The sequence below is a fragment of the Antechinus flavipes genome, chromosome 2, assembly GCF_016432865.1.
Source record: "Antechinus flavipes isolate AdamAnt ecotype Samford, QLD, Australia chromosome 2, AdamAnt_v2, whole genome shotgun sequence".
NCBI classification, from domain to species: domain Eukaryota; kingdom Metazoa; phylum Chordata; class Mammalia; order Dasyuromorphia; family Dasyuridae; genus Antechinus; species Antechinus flavipes.
The window spans coordinates 367,958,145-367,978,604 of record NC_067399.1 but is presented as its reverse complement, the minus strand read 5'-3'; the positions used below and the strand labels follow the sequence as shown (position 1 = coordinate 367,978,604).

Here is a 20,460-nt window from a genome sequence, read left to right as displayed (position 1 = left end):
CATTGCACTGAAGTACAAATGCAGGCAAATGTATGAACATTCCTTGGCCTCAGTTTCCTGCCTTGTTATACAGGGACAAATCATCCCTATCTGACCTACTTTCACAGGACTACTGTAAAGATCCAAGTTCAAAACCAATGGGCAAATTAAAATTCTAAGGTCTTACCTCATATCACTCAAAACTGGTAAAGATGATTTACTTAAATGGAATAGTCAGTGTTGGAGGGGCTGTGGAAAGACAGGCATAATACTAAATCTGTTGGTAGAGCTGTGAATTGGTCCAAACATTCTAGAAAAACAATTGGAATTATGTAGGTCACTAAATGGTTCTTTTTTTTCACTATGTGGAATGTACCCAAGAAAGTTGATTTCATATTCATAGAAGCTGCACTTTTTGTGGTAGCAAAAAATACAGGGTGGGAATGGCACTGGGGGTGAAGTGGTACATGCCCTATTACTTGAGAATGGATGAATGGAATGAAATCCTATGCCATAAAAAGCAGTGACTATAAGGGATTCAGAGAAAGATGAGGGAATCTGCATGAAAAAATAGAGAATGAAAAAACAGAGCCAAGAGAACAATATGCAGAGCCAAGACAATGATGTAAAAGACAAGGCAGTCAAATGAATGAATTTATAGTGAACAAACTTGATCCTCAAATACACCATTCTTCTTTCAGTGGGTCAGGAAAGAGGCATCTTTGTTACAAAGAAGGGTTCAATGAGAAGAGTAGGTACTTTTATGAAAAATGACTACGTTATAAAAAAACAAATAAAAAAGGATTGAATAAAATGATCTTTTTAAAAGAGCAAATGGGAAAGAGATTGGGAGAATTCTTCCAGAGATTATCATGCAAGTATAAAAGGTTTCAGTCCAGACTCACAAACTCAGACTTAACAGCCTATGAAGTCATGAAATTTTACTGTGCATAAATGATAAAGGTTCAGGTATGATGAGCACAAATGGTTACTCAGCCCAAGCAAAGAAAATCATAGAAACTCAGGGCAGTAAAGACTTCAGAGACTACCTAGTCCAACTTACAAGGGTTATCTCATCTCTATTTGAAGACCATCATTGACAAGAGAATTTTTTACCTACCTAAGCAACTTACTCTACTTTTAGATAGCAATAGATCTAATACTGTTTAAAAAAAAAAAAAAAAGTCAGAGAGGAAGATAGGAGGAAGGGGTTACCTTGGAGTTCACATCTTTAATTGCTTAATGTAGCCACATGCTAGCAGTGTTGTGGGTCCAACCCTGCTCCCATACAGCCACAAATTATAAGAACACAAAGGGCCTTGGGAGATCATCCAGTCCAAAGCCTTCATTTTACAAATGGGGAAAATGAGGCCTAGGTTGGGCAAATGACCTAACTATGGTCAAACAGCAAATCAGTGAGAGAACCAGATTAAGAACCCATGTGATACTCTTTACTAGTAAGAACCCTCTTATTAGTGAGGAGTAACAAAGGAAGGGATTTCCATATCAGAAATAGTCATGAACTGAAACAATTAATAACTTTAACAAAATAGCAAAATATAAAATAAGCCCTCATAAATCATCGGCATTTCTATATATTACCATCAAAACCCTATAAGAAAAGATAGTAAGAGATATCCCATTTGCAATAACATAGACAACATAAAATACCTGGGAGCATACCTGCCAAGACAACCCTGGAACTACATGAACATAATTTAAAAACACAAATACAAAGACAGATTTAAATAACTGGAGAAAACAATAATTGTTCACAGGTGGGCAGAGCCATTATAATAATAATAAAAAAAAAAACAATTCTACCTAAGCTGCTTATTCCAATTAAATGACCAAAAAATTATTTTACAGAGCTAGAAAAAAATAAAATTCATTTGGAAGAACAAAAAGGTCAAGCATATCAAAGGAATTAATGAAAAATAAATAAATAAAATAAGGAAGTCTAGCAGTACCAGATCTTAAATTGTATTATATGGCAGTAATAATTAAAACTCTCTGGTACTGGCTAACAAAAAAAAAAAAGAAAGGTGAATCAATGGAATAGAGCAGATATGTAATATATAGCAATAAATGATTACAGTAACTTTGTACCTGACAAATATAAGGATCTAAACTTTGGGGATAAAAATTCACTATCTGGCAAAAATGTGAAAAGCAGTCTGACAATAATTGGGTATAGATCACTTATCTTACACATCATTCACCAAGATAAGATCAAGATGGATAAATGATCTAGATATAAAAGGTGATATCCTAAGTAACATCGAATACATTATGTATCAGGCTTATATAAAATGAATAGTTTTAATTATATTAAATTAAAAAGATTTTGTATAAATAAAACCAACATAGCCAAGATTAGAAGAAAAGGGGACTAAAAAAAAAAATTGAGGACAGTTTCTCAGATAAAGGGTTCATATCTCAAATATATAAAGAAAATGTTGTCAAATTTATAAGAATATGAGTCATTCCCCAACTGATAGTCAAAGGATATGAAGAGGCAGTTTTTTGATGAAGAGATCAAACCTACATATAGTGATATGAAAAGAAAATGCTCAAAATCATTACTGATTAGAAAAATATAAATTAAAATGACTTTGAGATACCATCTCACTGATCAGATTGGCTAAAATAATGGAAGAGGAAAATGACAAATGGAGGACATGTGCAAAAATTAGGACCCTAATACATACACTGTTGGTAGAATTGTAAACCGAGCAACCATTTTGGAGAGCAATCTGAAATTATGCCCAAATAGTTATAAAAACTATGTATATTCTTTGACTCAGAAAATACCACTGGTATGGATATGTTTCCCAAGGTGAACAGGGAAAAAAGGGGGAAAAAAGCCCCTATGTTCTAAAATGTTTATGGCAGCTCTCTTTGTGATATCAAAGAAATGGAAATTGAAGGAATACCCATCATTTAGGGAAATGGTTCAACAAGTTGTGGTATATAATTGTGATGAAATAATTGTGCTGTAAGAAATGATGAATTGGTTGATTTTAGAAGAACAGGGAAATACTTGCATAAAATGATGTGAAATGAGCAGAGAACCAAAAGAACATTCTATAACAGTAATAACAATAATTTCAAAGAATAACTGTGAAAAAATATTGTAAATATTGAAATCAACTACAAAGAACCTAAGAAGAAAGAAATTAACCACCCAATAATAAATGATAAAGAAAAGTATGGTTTTGTATGTGTGTGTGTGTGTGTGAAATGATGGCTTTCTCTAATGAAGGTTGAGGAGGGAGGGAGACAGTTCAGAACTTAAAACATATTATAATATATAAATTTTATAATTATATTAATCAAATAATATAAAATTTAATTTTTTTAAAGAAAAGAAATGGCCAAATCTAGATATCACTCAGATTTCTAAGGTTTAAAAAAAAAAAAAAAGTTTTCTTTTCTGTACTCAAGGTGGTAGCAAGCCACTGGCCTTTCCCCAAGCACCAGGTCATCATTTCCCAAGAACAAGAGGATCCAATACATCACCTATAATCTTTTCTCCGATTTCCAGCATGCAGGCCTCCATTCCAGCTAGTCTGTTCTTCTCTAGTGATCCTACCACCCACTGTGTGTTCTCAACCTTTGGCCCTATCATTCTGCCTTCTCTTTTCCTCCTTCCCTTCAACTGCCCCCAAACTCTAGCAACCTCAATTACAACAATGCTCAATCTGGAGTCTAAGGTTTGAAGCTTATAGCTCTGTCACCAGCTACACTGCAGCACAATAGGCCTTGGACAATTATGTGTCTTTAGTAGCCTCTATTTCCTTATCTGTAAAAGAGCAGCTTAGACCAGAGGACCTCTAAAAGTTCATTCCAGTTCCAGATCTCTGAGGATGATGGGGTGGTTCAAACCCCACCTCCTCCGAAGCCTTCTTTTTCACTAAGGCCACCTGATCTCCCTGCTCCCCAATCATCATTACTTCAAGGATTGAATGTCTAATTTCTACAGCACCTGAGAGTCTAAGTCCCACAGCGTAGGCCCTGAATGTATACACAGCCATCACTGACTGCTCCCCAGAATTTAAAGCCAGCATTCTCCTGAGGTCCACAAAGCTCTGGATTGGACTAAATGGGCTACAATGGAGGGTGGAAAAAGGCTGGAAAGTGGGGAGAAATAAAGACTCTGCATCTGATTCTACTCTTCTTGGAAACAATGGTCTGGCCCTGTAACTACCTAGGGGAGAAGCCAAGAGATAGCAAGAAATGTCCCCCTTAGATAGAGAGGAAGAGCGAGCTTTGGCTTTGAGTTTAATCACACAGGAGTCTCATTCCTCCTCCCCTGCCCAGACTATAAGCTCTCTAAGGTCAGGGCTCCAACCTGCCCCTCCTTCTGTCTCCCCTAAGGCCCAGACGAGCACCAGACACCCAGTACAGACTAATTAAATTGTAAACTGACGAATGGCAGAATCTTCTCAAGTGATGCTAAATTCTCCCATACAGCAATTGCTGAGGAACTCAAGTTCAGACAGGACTAGAGCTCTCTACGTCCCCAGTTCAGAATAATGATGCAGCCTCTGGCACTGAGAAAGGCCAAATTACAGGCAGTTTGTGAGGAAATATCATTTAACACTTTAAAAGGTCATATAACAGGATGGGAAAGCACCTAGGCTGATATTCCAGCTCTACTGTGTATTATCTGTGTGACTTTGAGTAACTAACCTCTATTGCCTCAGTTTACTCATTTGTAAAATGAGGCAGGGCTGAGCCAGATGATCTCCAAGGTCTGCTCCAGCTCTAAATCCCTAATTCTAGAGTAATAGTCCAGTTAATGACTGGCAGTTGGCTTTCACAAATCTTCGGTTCAGGTCAGCCTGGGAGAGAAGTCCCTCTGGGCAGAGTAATACCTAGTGAGCCCTCTAGGGAAGGAACTGTAGCCAGTTCTTCCATGTGACACACCTAATGGGAAGATTCCCTTCTTACATGTGGGCCATGCTTTGTGACGGGCAAAGGACATTTACACAAGTTATCTCATTTGAGTCTCAAAGCAGCAGCCCTAGAGGTCAGGGATTATTCTCCTAGTTTAACAAGTGGGGCATTTGGGCCCAGAGAGGCCTGCGGTCACAGAGCTTTAAGCAGGGGCCAAATCTGGACTAGAAGCCAGGTCCCCTGGTTCTCCAGCCAAGGCTCCCTTCTACCACAATACATCCCAAGCAGATGGGATCTGCATATAGGGACTCTCTATAAAGGAAAGCGTGCTAAAATTAGAAGTCAGACAATCTGAATTCAAATCAATCTGACACTAACTAGCTGTGGGACCTCAATAAATCTACCTTTCCTCTCTGAGCCTTGCTCTCAGTCAGTAAAAAGAATTGGATTAGATATGTAATTATTGAGTTTTCTTCAATTATAAAAACAATGGAAATAACAACAGCAATAATAATAACTAGCACTTATATAGCATTGTAAGGTTTGCAAGGTGCAATGATTCAGTGGAGAGAGTGCTGGGCCTGGAGGCAGAAGAACTGAGTTTAAAGATGGCCTTATCTTCTTACTGGCTATGTGATCCTGGCTAAGTCATTTAACCTGTCTGTCTCAATCCAATGAAGGAAATGGCAAACCACTCCAGTAGCTCTGGGACTACTAAATGGGTTGTGGTACAAGTACCACACTAAAAGTGGTACACTAAATGGGTTGCTGGGCCAGGAGGCATAAAGGTCTGAGTTCAAATCCAGCCTCACCCACTTATTAGCTGTATGATCCTGGTCAAGTCACTTAATCTTGTTTGCCTTAATCCCCTGAAGAAGGAAATCTCAAACCACTATTTTGGACATAAGCAGAATAGGTAGATATTATTATTATCTGAATTTTACTGATGAGGAAACTAGGCACAGAAATTAAGTAACTTAATCAAGTTCATCCAGCTTATTAGCATCGGAGACAAGATTTAAACTAAGGGTTAAGGCTTCTTAAATTTTTTCACCCCAAAAAATTTTATGATACTCTAGGTATATAAGTGTATAAAATAGGTACACAGATCAAACATTTATTGATAATAAATCACAATTTCCAGACTCCCACATCCAGTTACAAGACCACCACATGGGGAGGAGTTGTACCTACCATTTAATAAGCTTTGCTCTAGGTACTATACTACCTAGTTCTAAAATCTTTTAATAGTAGGAATCTAAACTCACAGAGTTATCAAAACTATAGTGCTCACCCCTGACTAACCTTCTTTCCCAGAGCTCTAATCATCTTTATAAATATCAACTGACACCCAATGACGAGGAGTTTCCTGAGGCTGACCAGTCAGTCCCCTGTAGGACATTGTAATCATCAGAAAGGTCTTCCTTACACTCAGCTCTCAAGATAAGTAAATATCCTCCTCCCAAAAGACAGGGTGACTCCTCAAACCTCCTGTAAGCTTCAATTTCTGACATTCCCCCAAACCACACCTCCTGGCCCCAAAAGCTCTCCCAATCAGTCCTACCCAGCCAGGAGAGATTTCCTTTTCCCTCCAGCTCAACTCATTCTCCCAGATGTTGGTGATCTCATCCTATTCTAAGTATGGCAGGATCCCCTCCCCTCAGCAGGGCAGACAGAAGGCTGCTCAGTCATTTCCTCCCCTTACCCCCCTCTTTTCCACACACACACACACCCCGCCCCCAGGAATTGTAGTTTCTTTTTTATTTTCCCTTTCGGGGTGAAGGAGGTGGAGAAAAAAGTACAGCAATTCAGTGGGATGCTTGAGCTCTAGAGTAAAGTTACCTTGGGACTCGGGACTTAATCATTTTTTCAAACACTCAAGATTTTTCAAGTTCCAATTTGTAGTGGGAAGCATTTTGGCCTGAGACTTGGGATGGTTGAGTCCTGATTCTGCCTCAATGACTTATTTTGAAGCCTTGAGTTCATCCCTTCCCTTTCTGGGTCTCAGTTTCCTGACAGTGTTGGAAGTGAGCAGAACCAAAACAATGTATACAACACACCGTGGAGTAAAAACTCAGGGGAGATTTAGGAACTCTGAGCTATGATCAGCACAGGGATCAGCCATGATTCCAAAGGAATTATGATGAAGCATGATACCCACTTCCTGACAGATCAGTGATGGTATGTTATGAGACATACATTTTCAGACAACACCAGTGTGAGAATTTGTTCTGCTTGACTTGTTACCAACTTTCCCACCCCCCACCCCCAATGAAGAGGTGAGAAGAAGGGGGAAGGGAGAGAAAAGCTAGCAATATAATTGACAAAGAAAAAAAAGAAAAAGAGAGGTCACAAGCATTTTTTTTAATGTGCAAAAAGAATAGAAGGAAGTTCAGAAGAAAACAAAAACAAGGATTGCTTTGAAAGTCAAATGTTTAATTATTTATCATATACCTGAAAGGAAAAGCAAGCTGAAAGTAACAGAGATGGACAGTTTCATATACAATTCTCATTTTCTGTTCTACTTCACTTATGGAAATGCCCATTTTATTTGGTGTTTGTTAAGTTCGAAAATTTTTTAATTTAAATTTTAAAATGAACATTGCGCTATACTAACTCTAAGGTCTCTTCAGGTCTTATCATTCCAGGTTCTAACAGATACTGCCTAAATTCCTTCTTTCTAGCCTTCTCATCTGTAAAATGAGGATTTGGGCTGTTGTTATTCAGTTCTGTCCAACTTATAATGACTTCATGGGGCTGTCTTGGCAAAAATAATGGAATGGCTTGGCATTTCCTTCTCCAGTGAAATAAGAAAGAGTTAAATGACTTGCCCAAAATCACATAGCTAGTAATTATTTGAAATTTGAACTCAGGTTTTTTTGACTATAATCCCAGCACTCTATCCATTGGGCCATCTAGTTGCTAAATGGTCTCTAGTCCATTACAGCTCTGACATCTTCTCTTATAATGTTCTGGGCTGAAAGACCTTTCATTATATCTTGAGGCCTCTGATTCCTCAACCATCAAATGATTACTGAATTCTATCCTATCCCTGACCTGAGTATCCCAACAGCACTTCAAATTTAGCCCAAACAGGGCTCATTAACTTTCACCCCAAACCTCTCCTCTAAAATTTCTTACTTCTGTTGCAGGGATTAACATTCTTCTACTCCCCTATGTTGATCCCCTAGCTCTCTTTCTTCCATTCTCCCCCAAACTCCAATAATTGCCAAATGTTATTTATGCCTTGTCTACCAAATCTCCCATCTGTCTCTTTTTTTGTACTCATTATCATCCTAGGTCTGGCCTTCATCAGCCCTTGTCTGGATATGTCCAACAGTTTTCTTAAGTGGTCTGCTTCCCTCTCCCTTTTTCTCTCTTTAATCTATTCCCCTCATAGCTATTAAATTAATTTACACTCTTGAAAAGTGAATTTGACTATGTCACTGTCACTTCTCTCAAATCTTTTCTGTGAATCCCTGCTTTTAAGATAAAACACAAATTCCTGACTATAGTATTTAAAGGCCTCCATAATCTAGCTCCTGACTACCTTTCCAGACTTATTTCTTTTGACTTCCATCATACATCCTAGCTTGACATACCATCTCCAGCCATTTCTCTGAACAGCCTGCAAAGCTCACTTCTCATTTCTGTCTCTTGAGACTTCCAATCTCTAGCTTCCATCAAGGTTTTGCTTTAATGCTCCCTCCAAACAGAAGTCTTTTCTGATGTCTCTAGTTGTTATCCAAGTCTCTGTGCTCTGAGAATATTGTACTTACTTGTATCTGTGTATATTGATTCTCTCCCAACTGAATGTTAAATTCCCTGGGAATAGGAATTATTTTTCTCCTTATGATCCAGAAGCAGGAATTTAATAAGTTTGTGATTGTTGAAGAAATCAAAATCATTTACCAGCTTGAGAAATTCAAATAGACTTCGAGGGCTTCATGAAGAAGCTGACACTGGAACTAGGTCTTTTAGCATGAGAATGATTTCAACAGGAGGAAGGCATTCCAGGCAGTGGAACCCCATGAACAAAGAATTCAGAAGTCAGAAAAAGAAGTTCAGGAACAGAAAGAATATGGAGGTCTTAAAAACCTGAGATGCTAATTCAGAATTATTATTGAGATACTATGCTTCCTTAGGAACCTTAGGAACTATCTAGTCCAACCTTCCTCATTTTACAGATGAGAAACAAAGGCACCGAGACTCAGGGTCCACACAGGAACTAAATGGAACTGAACCCCAAGCTGTCCAACTGTAAAACCCACAACTCTCTCACTATATCCAACTACCCCTTATCCGGTCTAACAAAGCCTCTACCCTTTCTTCCTCAAAAACAGTCTTTAAAAATCCCACCTCCCTTTAACTAATCAACTTCCTTTAGTTCCACTTGGCCTAAAATAGAAAATCCCCCTTCTGCCTTATCCCCATCTTTTTATGGACACCTGTCACTTTTCCCTATCTGTGGCCTACCATTAAAATATGTCCCTTCCCACCTAACATCAAACTGCACCCATTTCTTGGCTAGGTCTCCGCTGAAAGTAAAGAAGGCCACCATAATTCCCACTTATCTTGACACTGCCCTAGGAGTTATGGAATAAGTGGGTTAATACCCATTAACCACTCTGAGGACACAGGATAACTTAAAAAATCAATAGTGCACCCAATACTTAATTTAATTGACTTCAAAGGATTATAGAGCTGTCACTAGAAGTGGCCCTCAAAAGGCACCCGGTCCAATCCCCTCATTTTACAGTTAATGAAATTGAGGCCTCTTTAAAAAAAAAAAAAAAAAAAAAGTTAAGTCACTTGCCCAAGGTTACACAAATAGCATGAAAGATTTGAAATCAGATCCTCTGATGCCAAAGCCAGGGATTGTTCCATAGGAATATATATAATTCCTCCCTCCCAGAAGGAATTGAAGAAAACTGCACTTTCTGCTTGGCCCCAAGAGTTAAACTAGACAAGATGGAAAAGTAAAAAAGGAATAAGTTTATGCTTGATGTAAAATCATTAGAACTTGTCAGGCACAATTTAGAGAGAAGCATCTTGCCCACATGCAGGTCCAGGGAAGCAGATTCAGAGGTGGCTTCCAACTCAAATTCTGTGACAATGACTGAGATCCCCTGACCAGCACGCACCTCTCAGAAGTTGCCCTTCCTAACAGATAAGGAAGAGGGTCAGGGAATGCAAGTCACAGCTGCTTCTATGGGTTCTTACTACTTGACCAAGATATCCAGCCTCCAGGTAGGCCTTCAGCTCATACTGGCAGAGAAAAGAAAAGTTTCCTAATGTAAAGACTGACCAAGAAGACTCAGAACAGAACAGACCTAAGATAAGATAGGCTAACATATCTAGCTCCTAAGAACCTTAAACACTTCTACTCTAAAACTCTAATTTTATATTTGGAAAAAAAAAGAGAAAAGAAAAAAAAAAAAGAACTGTCTAATATCACACAGAGAGTTTGAAATATAATAACTAGGCCCATGGATTATTTAGATTTTTCAAGTCTTAAGTATTATAAGGCATTCTCCTCTCAACAACCCTATAAGGCAGGCATTTTCTCCCCATTTTACAAAGTCAGTTCAGGGAAATCAAGTCCCTGGGACACCCAGTTGGGAAATGTTAGAGGCAGGATACTAAGTCGTTCTGGCTTAAGGACCTTTGGGGCCAATATTCTGTTTCCTATGCAAAAGTGGCTCTCTGAAAAAGTCAATTTAACAAGCACTTATTAAGCACCTATTATGTGCTGGGAATAGAGGAAGATGGAAAATGAAAATATGATTCGATCCCTTCCTTCCCCGAAGTAACAATGAGAGACAGGATGGTGTCCCAGGCTCAGGGCCAGGAGACCTGGGTTCTGGTTTCTACTTTCTACTTATTTGCTATGTGACCCCTCCCTAAGGTTTGCTTTCTACATCCACAAAATAGAAAGGTTTGGAAAAGATGGTCTCTGAGGGTCCTTCTTCCAGTTCTGGGTGACATAATTTTAAGGTTCTTTCCAACTTTCAAGGTATAAAAACCTGTTGAAGGCTTCTGTCCAGTCAGTTTGTAGAAAGTGGAAAGCACCTAATGTTTTCCTTTCCCTTCCAGGAAAGCCAAAGACACCCCTGGGAGTCAGGTAAGGTCACTGATAAAACAGCCTGAGGGCCTATAGCGTTGGAAAACCCACAGTTTTCCTGGACTCGCCCTGCTCAAAGCAGAGGGACTAGCTCCCAGAGAGATTGGCCCAAGGAAGAAAATGGTCAAGCCAAATGGCTCCCCCTTTACAAGCATCTCCTCCAGTCATCCTAAACTCATACATACGCAGATTTTGCCATAGAAGAAAAAAGAGCCCAGATTATACTACTATCTCACTAAAGAACCTATTAGGGATGTCCCAGACATATCTCTAATTCCACATGTCCGAAATAGAATTTATTATCTTTTCCCCAAAACCTACCCCTCTTTTTCCCCATTATAGTGCAAGGTATCACCTTTGTTCTAGTCCCCTAGGTATGCCCCCCCCCCCCCCATGTCTCTAGAAGACATTTCCTCCTCACACTATCAACTCCCTGGCTCTGCCCTTCATCACCTCTCCCCTGGCCAAATGCAACAACCTCCTAATTGTGTTCTCATATTCCAATCCATTTTCTACAGAGCTGCCAAAAGGTCAAGCCATGTCACCTTTCTTAAACAATAATAATAGTAGAGCAACAGCTAATATTTACATAATGCTTACTATATATGTGAGGCACTGTGCTAAGGACTCTTACAATTAGTATTTTAAAATTCAGTGGCTGGCGCTTACCCTCCAGGGACAAATAAAAAACTCTAGCATTTAAAGGTCCTTAAACCTGGCCCCTTTCTTTCCTTTCAGCTTTCTTACACTTCATTCTCCTCTTTACTCTACTGAACAGCCATGCTGGCCCACTATGATTCCTCATAGCACACCGCTTGATCAATACCCTAACTCCAGGCCTTTGTGTTTGCTGAACCCCACACCTAGAATGCTTTCCCTTCTTACCTCTGCCTCTTAAAATCCCTGTTTTCTTAAACACTCAAATCAAACTCGACTTATAGAGGAGGCTTTTCTTGATCCTTCTAGCTGCCAGTGCCTTCCCAAAGGAGGAATAATTTTGGATCCTGTATGTACCTATTTATATACATGTTGACTCCCCCCACTAGAATATATTTTTAGGGATTATTTGCTTTTCTTTGTGTCCTAAGAGCTTAACACAGTGCCTGGCACACAGAAAATGCTTAGTAAATGCTTACTGATTAATTGATACAGCTAAACAATTTTTTGATTGATAAAACTGTGTCCTATTGAGAGAATGACTCCATTCCTTTCTTCTTCTGAATTTTCCTGACTGATCCCTAAAATCTTATTATAGAGGACCCCATAAGCTGTTTATTCCAACTTGCAAGCCTTTGAAACTAAGCAACCCTTCACACATATGTATGTCCCTAGAATGTTCCCTCTCACCTCTCATCTCCCAAGGCCAGTTCAAGAAACACTTATTAACTACCTGCTGTGCACACAATCTGGCACTGAGGAAGCCATAACTTGGGTAAGACAGACTACCTGTTCCCACCCTCACCTTGCCTTGCCCACCACCCAGCCCACAAAGCTCTTATAAATTCTAATAGCCTTTAATTGAGCTATTACACCTGTATTGTGGACAGGAACTATTACACCTGCATTGTTGACAGACAGCATGGCCTAGCAGGTAGGCCACCAGACTTGCATTCAAGAAGATCTATGTGGAACCCCATCTCAGTCACTTACTAATTATGCGATCCTAGGAAAAACTGGATCCTCATCTGTGAAAAGGGGACTATCATACTTGAGTACTTCTCTTACACGGTAGATTCAAATGAGATAATGCACGGGAGGCCTACCTGGGAACCTTAGTGTTCTTGTCAGCAATAGTTACTGTGGGTAAATGGTGATGGTAATTACCCGAGTCTTGTCTCCCTTTCAGACCAGGCTTCCCACATGCTTCCTTCCTTCCTCACTCAGCCCCATATGCAGGAATCCCTTTGAATGCTGCTCCTTCTACACCCCTTCCCAAGTCCAGCACAAGACTGATTCTAAGGCCTAATAATCTATGCTCAAAAACAGCTTTTCCCAAAAAGCAGAGAAAAGACATGAACTGATGCAGAGTGAAGTAATCAGTCAAGAAAACAGGATACACAATAACTATAATAATGTCAACAGAAGGGACAAGAGCAGCCAAACATGAATGTTGCAAAATCAAAAAGAAACTTGGCCCCAAAACTGGAAATTGAGTGGATGTCCATCATTTGGGGAATGGTTGAATAAGTTATGGTATATCAATGTAAGGAAATATTATTGTTCTATAAGAAATGATCAGCAGGTGATTTCAGAAAAGCCTGAAAAGACTGAGTGAAGTGAGCAGAAACAGGAGAACATTGTAAAAAGTAACAGCGACATTACATGATGATCAACTTTGACAGACTTAGCTTTTCTCAGCAACGCTGTTATTCAAGACAATTCCAACAGACTTGAGATGGAAAATACCATCTGCATCCAGGGAGAGAACTATAGGGACTAAATGCAGATTGAAGCATACTATTTTCACCTTTTTTTTGTTTTGCTTTTTCTTTCTTGTGGTTTCTCCCTTTAATTCTCATTTCTTCTTTCCCAAAATGATGAATAGGAAAATATGTTTAAAATGATTTTACTTGTATATTCTATATCAGACCATTAGCTATCTTGAGGAGGGAGAGACAAAGGAAAGAGAGAGAAAAAATTTGAAGCTCAAAATCTTATAAAAATGAATGTTGCAAACTATCTTTGCATGTAATTGTAGAGAAAATTATTGAAAAGTTAAAAAATAAATTTGATCCCAAAGAGCTATGAGAAGATTCCTCCAACTTCTTTGAAAAGAAGAGAGTAGATCCCCTTCTTATTCCTCTTTTTCTTTCTTTAAAAAATTATTATAAGGGTGGCTTTCTAAAAAGAGACAAAGGAAGGGACACATATGCAGAAAGGAGAAATCTGGCAATATAAACATTTATCCTCAGTACTGTGGAATCTCTATTCTCCCCAACTAGTGCTCCTACTTTCTTCCTCCAAGAACCAGAATGCCCTGCTAGAACCAGAAGGTCATAGATATAAAAATGGAAATATATACATATAGAAATACCCTTAGAGAATCATCCACTTCAATTTCTTCATTTTACAGATGAAAAAAACCAAACCCCAGAGAGATTAATAGTTTGTCCAAGTCACACAGATAATTAAGAAACAAAGGGTTTGAATCTCAGTATTTTGAATTAAAATCACTATTTCACAATGTTAACTTATACATCAAGCACACCAGGCATCCCAAATAGTAGAGTTTCCAGGACCCCCTGGGCTAGGTAATCAGAGTGACACTGACCTCGCTTATGCAGCCAGCCCTCCTTCACAATCGCAACGTCGTTCATGGCCGCCAGCAGGTGAGGAGAGGTTGGGTGGTCTCCGAGTGGTCACCTTGATCCTCCTGGAAGGACTGGAAGAGCTCTGGACTCCCAAGCCTGGGTACCAGTTCCAACAATTCTGGAAGAAATTAAGAAGGAAAAGAGTTAAATTGGGATGTTTTGGGGCCACAGAGTCAGGACCCATGTGACCTTTTAGGAACAGGCTTAGAACTAGGGACATCGAAGGCTATTTATCACACAAGGTGTCACACATATCCAACCTGTACTCCAGGATCACAAGGAATGCCTCCAACAAAAAAATCCTTACAGACTCCTTAGCCAAAATTTAAGGAAATGGTCTCCATAATGCATTTGTTCAACATATATTTGCATATAAGCTAGGATCAGGCTACAGGCTCAATCAATCTAGGGGATTTTAGGAGGTGAAGTGAATAGAATTCCGGGTGTAGAGTCAAAAAGATGGGAGTTCTAATCCAACCTCAGCACTCAGTTGTTTGGCCTTGAGTAAGTCACTTAACCACTTTGCCTCAGTTTCCTCCTCTGAAAAAGAGGGATAATAATAACACCTACTTCCCAGAATTGTCATGAAGATCTGACACAGTCTCTGTGGAGAGATCACATGATCCCTGGGACATGGTAAGATATTTAATAAATGCCTGTCTAAAAAAAAAAAAAAATCTGGCCTGTAAATATTATATGGGCAGCCCTTGTGTTACCTAAATTTATATAACACAAGTCAGTAAAAGTTTTAAAGTGTTTGTTGATAACTAACATGGAAAATTTTGCAAGACTGAATATATATACCCTATAGCAAATCAGTTGTTGTTGTTTGTCCTTTGACCTTGAAGAAGATCATGACATCAGGGAAAGTGATACCATGACATGCAAGTGAATTGGATTTAAGTGAGGGAGGGCTGTGACAAGTTACCAACTTCATTTTCTCCTGCAGAGCCATCTGGGTCCAGTGGCCAGATATAGATCCAAAAGACTGGAGATGGCCTTGGCTGCAGTGGAAGATCTTGGCCTTTTAAAGCTAAGGTCTTCAGCAGGTCTCAGTTTGACTGAGGACCCACCCATTCAATAATTAAAGCTGGGTAGCAATTGAGGCAAAGAATGGCTCTTTCACCTAGTCAAAAAAAAAAAAAAAAATCAAATTGGTTACTATCTCAGGTATATGGAAGGAAAGGGAAGGAAAGAAGTTGGGACTCAAAATTTTTTAAAGAAAACAAATGTTAAAAATTGTTTTGGGGCATCTAGGTAACACAGTGGATAGAACACAGGCCTTGGAGTCAGGAAGACCTAAACACTTATCAGCTGTATGATAAGTCACTTAACCCCAACTGCTATACACACACACACACACCCCAAAAAATTATTTTTATACATAATTGTGGAAAAAAATAAAACATTATTTCCAAAACCAAAATGTTTGTCACATGTTCTCTCCCCTTCATCATCTATTCTTGATCAGGCTGATCTCCCCAGCCTCATATCTCTTCATATACCTTTCCTTAGACTCTTTCCAAGCCCAGGAAAGTCTTTTTTTCTTCCTTTCTGTTTGTTGAAGTCCTAGGAGTTGAATTTATTCTAAAGAAGTGGTTTAAATACTCCTATCCTTTGACCCAGAGATCTTATTGCTAGGTGTATACTCCAAGGAGTTCAAACATAGAAAGAATGGTTCTATTTACACCAAAATATTTATAGCAGCAGTCTTGTGGTAGGAAAGAACTGAAAACTAAGTAGATGCTTTTTAAATGGGCTAAATAAACTGGGGTTCATAAATGTAATGAAATGATACAGAGCCATAATTTCTCAGATTTTGAAATTATGACTATGGGGCAATCAGAGGAAGACTCAGATGAACAGTTGAATTGATAGAAGGCAGGGCAGCTAAGTGCAATATTGGATAGAGCACCTGCCCTGGAGTAAAGAGGATCTGAGTTGAAATCTGGTGTTAAACACTTGAAACTTATTCTGTGACTCCAGGCAAGTCACTCCCAATTGCCCTATGAGAGAGAGAGAGAGAGAGAGAGAGAGAGAGAGAGAGAGAGAGAGAGAGAGAGAGAGAAACAGAGACAGAGACAGAGACAGAGAGGGAGGGAGGGAAGGGAGAAGGAAGAGGGGAAGGATGAGAGGAAGGGAGAGAAGGAAGGAGAGAGTGAAGGAAAGAAGGAAGAAAGAACCAGGAAAACAATACATAAGACTAAAATGTAAATGAAAAGAACAAAAAAATTTAAATGTTGTACAAGGAAAATGACTAAGCTTGGTCCCTAATGGGGAAAAAAAAGCACATTCCTCTCTTCATTACCAAGATGAGGGATTATGAGTGTACAACACTGCTTATTTATACTGTTAGGTTAGAAGATGGGTTAGTTTTACTTAAAAGGTTTTTTTTTTTTTTGCCCTTCCTTTTTATCTTCTTTGTTACAGGATATGGATCTTTTGATAGATGAGGTGACAGATTTTGAAATGAAAGTTATATGACAAGAAAAATAACAAACATTTTTTAAAACAAGAGATAAATTATATGGCTTATTCAAGTTAACTCAAATACAGGAAAGTTTCCAGTCCCGAGAGACATCAATGCACAGTAGAAAGAACAGAACACTGATCCTAGAGTCAGAGGATGAGAGTTCAAATCCTATTGTGTTCACTTATGCACTATCTATTAACTCCCTTGGCCAGGAATGAAGAAGTGGAACTAGATGGCTTCTGAGGTTCTTTCCAGATATAAAGTTATGATCTTTCCAGTAATACTTAGAATCGGCATCATACAGCATCCCAAAAGTCTTCAGCTTTTAAAGCCACACCTTAAAACTGCCCTAAGACTTTTGGGGCATGCTATGTGAGCTGGTGTTTGCCCTCCTTTGCTTTCTCCTCTGAGTTTTAGGTAGGAGAGGAGGGAAAGAAGGAGGAAAGGAAGGGAGAAAGGAAGGAAAATAAAGGAAAGAGAGGGAGGGAAGGAAGAAAAGAGGAAGGAAAGAAAGAAAAAGGAAAGAGAGGGAGGGATAGAGGTAGGAAGGAAGGAGAGAGAGAGGAAAAGGGAAAGGGGGAAAGAAAGGGAAAGGGGGAGAGAAAGGGAAAGGGGGAGGAAGAGGGAAAGGGAAAGGGGGAGAAAAAGGGAAAGGGGGAGAAAAAGGGAAAGGGGGAGAGAAAGGAAAAGGGGGAGGAAGAGGGAAAGGGAAAGGAGGAGGAAAAGGGAAAGGGGGAGAGAAAGGAAAGGGGGAGAGAAAGGGAAAGGGGGAGGGAGAGGAAAAGGGAAAGGGAGAGGAAAAGGGAAAGGGGGAGAGAAAAGGAAAGGGGGAGAGAAAGGGAAAAGGGGAGTAAAAAGGAAAGGGCTTATTGTACTTGTATATAGCAGGACAGCATGTTAATAATTTAGAAATATTGTCATTTGGTCCTTACAACAACATTGGGAGATAAATGCTATTATTACAGCCATTTTATAGATCAAGAAACTAAGGCAAACAGAGGTTAAGGGATTTGCCCACAGTTACTACATTCATGTCTGAGGTCAAATTTGAATTCAGATCTTCATAGCTCCAAGTCCAGAGCTCTATCCACAGTATCACCAGATATTTCCATGTCCCATATTCTGAATATAACAGAGAACAAAGATGATTTATTAATTAAGATCCCTATACTCAAAATACTGTTTGTTTGAGGGGGGAGGATAGACTATATTCAATATACTACATTGTAAAGAATATTAAGCTTCAGAATCAGAAAACCTAAGTTTGGATATTGGCTCTATCTCCTATTACCTGAGTGACTATGGATAAGGGTTTGGACTTAATCTAAGATCCTTTAAAAGAAGGAGCTAGATGACACAGTGCATAGAGTCATCTTTGGTGACTGGGCCTGGAGTCAAGAAAACCTGAGTTCTAACTCATTCTCTAGCTGGATGACTCTGGGAAAGTCACTTATCTCAGTTCCCCCATGGGTATAATGGGAATAATAAACTATTATATACCTGCCTCCCAGAGTTGTCGTGAGTCTCAAATGGGATATTGATAAAGCACTTAGCACAATCCCAGGCACATAATAAATGTTTATTCCCATCCTCTTATTCACTTTCAGATTAAACGGGAAAAGTTTTGAGCATGGTCCTAGTAGAAGATTGAGCCTGCTATTTATTATCTACTAAGTAAGTAAAGAAAGGCTCTTCCCCAAGAAAGGCTGGCTGGTAGCTAATGGATTTTTCAACCATGGCAACCCCAAACCCTGTTTGGGTTCCTTTCTACTTCTGGAGTGACAGTTACAAAACTTGGAGAAAAGGGGCAAAAGGTGCTAAAAATCAAACAATTTTTAGACTGTCTACCAACATTAATTTAACTGTTGGTACATTAAATGTGAGATCCTATTGTCTCATGACCAACACTATGACATACTAGTAGAGGAAGTGAATCATATCAATATTGACATTCTCACAAATGAAATGGAGACAAGAGGAAGTTTCAATCAAATGGAAGCATGGCTCATAGATTATTATTGGGGAAGCAAGTATAGGTGTTGGTAGGCATCAGTTTCAATCTTTTACCCAAAAAGCAATAAGAAACATTATTTTGTGAAATGTGTATTTATTTCATCTTGATAAAAATACCATGAAGAAAATAATTTTGGTTTACATGCCAACTTCTGCTATAGAAGACTACATAAAAGGAAATGCTCAATTAAAAAAATTTTTTTAATGTGACAAAATCCTTAGAACCAAATCAATATATAGAGAGATGCTAGGTATCTTCAGTGGGACAGAGAGGAGAGTGGGAAAAAAAACTTATTCAAAGCCTAGCAACTAACAATTCCAAAGGACCCATGATCAAAAATATTATCCACCTCCAGAGAAAGAACTAATGAACTCTAAATGCAGACTGAAACATATTTCTTTTTTGCTTTATTTTTCTTACTTTATGTGTTTGCTTTTGCAACTTGGCTAATATGGAAATGTGTCTTGGATGTATAATGAATATCAAATTGTTTACTTTCTCAAGGGCCTAAGAGGGACAAGAGGGAGAGGGACAATTTTGGAATTCAAAATGTTTTTAAATGAGTGTTAAAAACTATTTTTAATTAGGAAATATTTAATAAAACAAAAATATATCAAATACATATGTATATACACACATGTGTACATACACATACATGTATTATGTAATATGCCTTGCAATTATGTATCCTGAAGATTTTCTTTAAAGAAGAGTTGGAATGTGGTGGCCACTGCAGGCAGCAATCATTACACACATAGAAAATGAAATTGATTAGAGCTTAACAGCAAGATATCAATGGTGACCAAAGCGGAATCAATCTGATCAATGACTACTTACAGGAAAGGTCAAAGGTCCAGAGCAAGTTGAAAGAAAAGCTCCAGATATGAAGATGAAACTAGTTAAGTTACAACAGCTTCAACCTGATCTATTCAAAAAAGCTACTTACACAGAAAAATAAGACAAGGACAAAGGAAAAGTTGTAGAGCTGTATCTCAACTTCCTACAAGAGTTTCCAGTGGTTCTCAAAGTATGGTCTAGAGAATGCTGGGGATCTCTGAAACCCTTTTAGAAGGTCTACAAATTCAAAAATAATTTTTATTTCCAATATGGTAAATGTCTATAAATATAATCCAGATAAACAAAAACACTTTGGAGAGATCCTCAATAATTTTTAATAGGATAAAGATACTGAAAACAAAAGTTTGAGAACCACTGGAAACTTTAAGCAATGTAAGCAATCGCCCAGTTAAGAAGGCCAATAGCAAAATTTCCTCAGCAAAGAAACCTGATCTCCTTAAAGCAAAGGCTTTTAAAGGCCATATTTATTTATACTACAAATTTATTTGCAAAATGTCACAAAGGAAGGTGATAAAACAATATAAGGAGTAACAGGAAAGGGAAATATGTTAAAAGATCTGTAATGACCCAACTATGTCAGGTTATCTCAAGAGCACTTCACAAAGGAAACTTGAAAGAGGACAACAAATAGATGAAAAATGGAACAGATTCAATGGGGGTTTCTATAGCAATCTAGTTTCATTGTCCTGGCAACTGAATCACCAGTCTTAGTGTCTCCAGTGTGGTTGGACCAGATCAAGTACATAAAAGAAATTTGTGGTTATAAGCAACACAACTCTGAAAAGCACTGAAGGATGTA

At 38.6% G+C, this 20,460-nt stretch overlaps 1 protein-coding gene across 2 annotated transcripts in view; it reads right to left on the bottom strand.

The window, feature by feature from the left end:
• AKT1 (AKT serine/threonine kinase 1) overlaps nucleotides 1-20,460 on the bottom strand; it is a 127,848-nt gene that overhangs the window by 99,132 nt on the left and 8,256 nt on the right. Inside the window, exons 1-2 of one of the 2 annotated variants that reach the window (XM_051978264.1) lie at nucleotides 15,245-15,401; nucleotides 14,277-14,434 (exon numbers count right to left, since the gene is read on the bottom strand). In XM_051978264.1, coding sequence (XP_051834224.1) covers nucleotides 14,277-14,322 — 46 coding nt within the window. In that variant the 5' untranslated portion in view covers nucleotides 14,323-14,434; nucleotides 15,245-15,401. Of the gene's footprint in view, nucleotides 1-14,276; nucleotides 14,435-15,244; nucleotides 15,402-20,460 lie in introns of those variants that run through there. The other variant, XM_051978263.1, reaches the window with a different exon arrangement.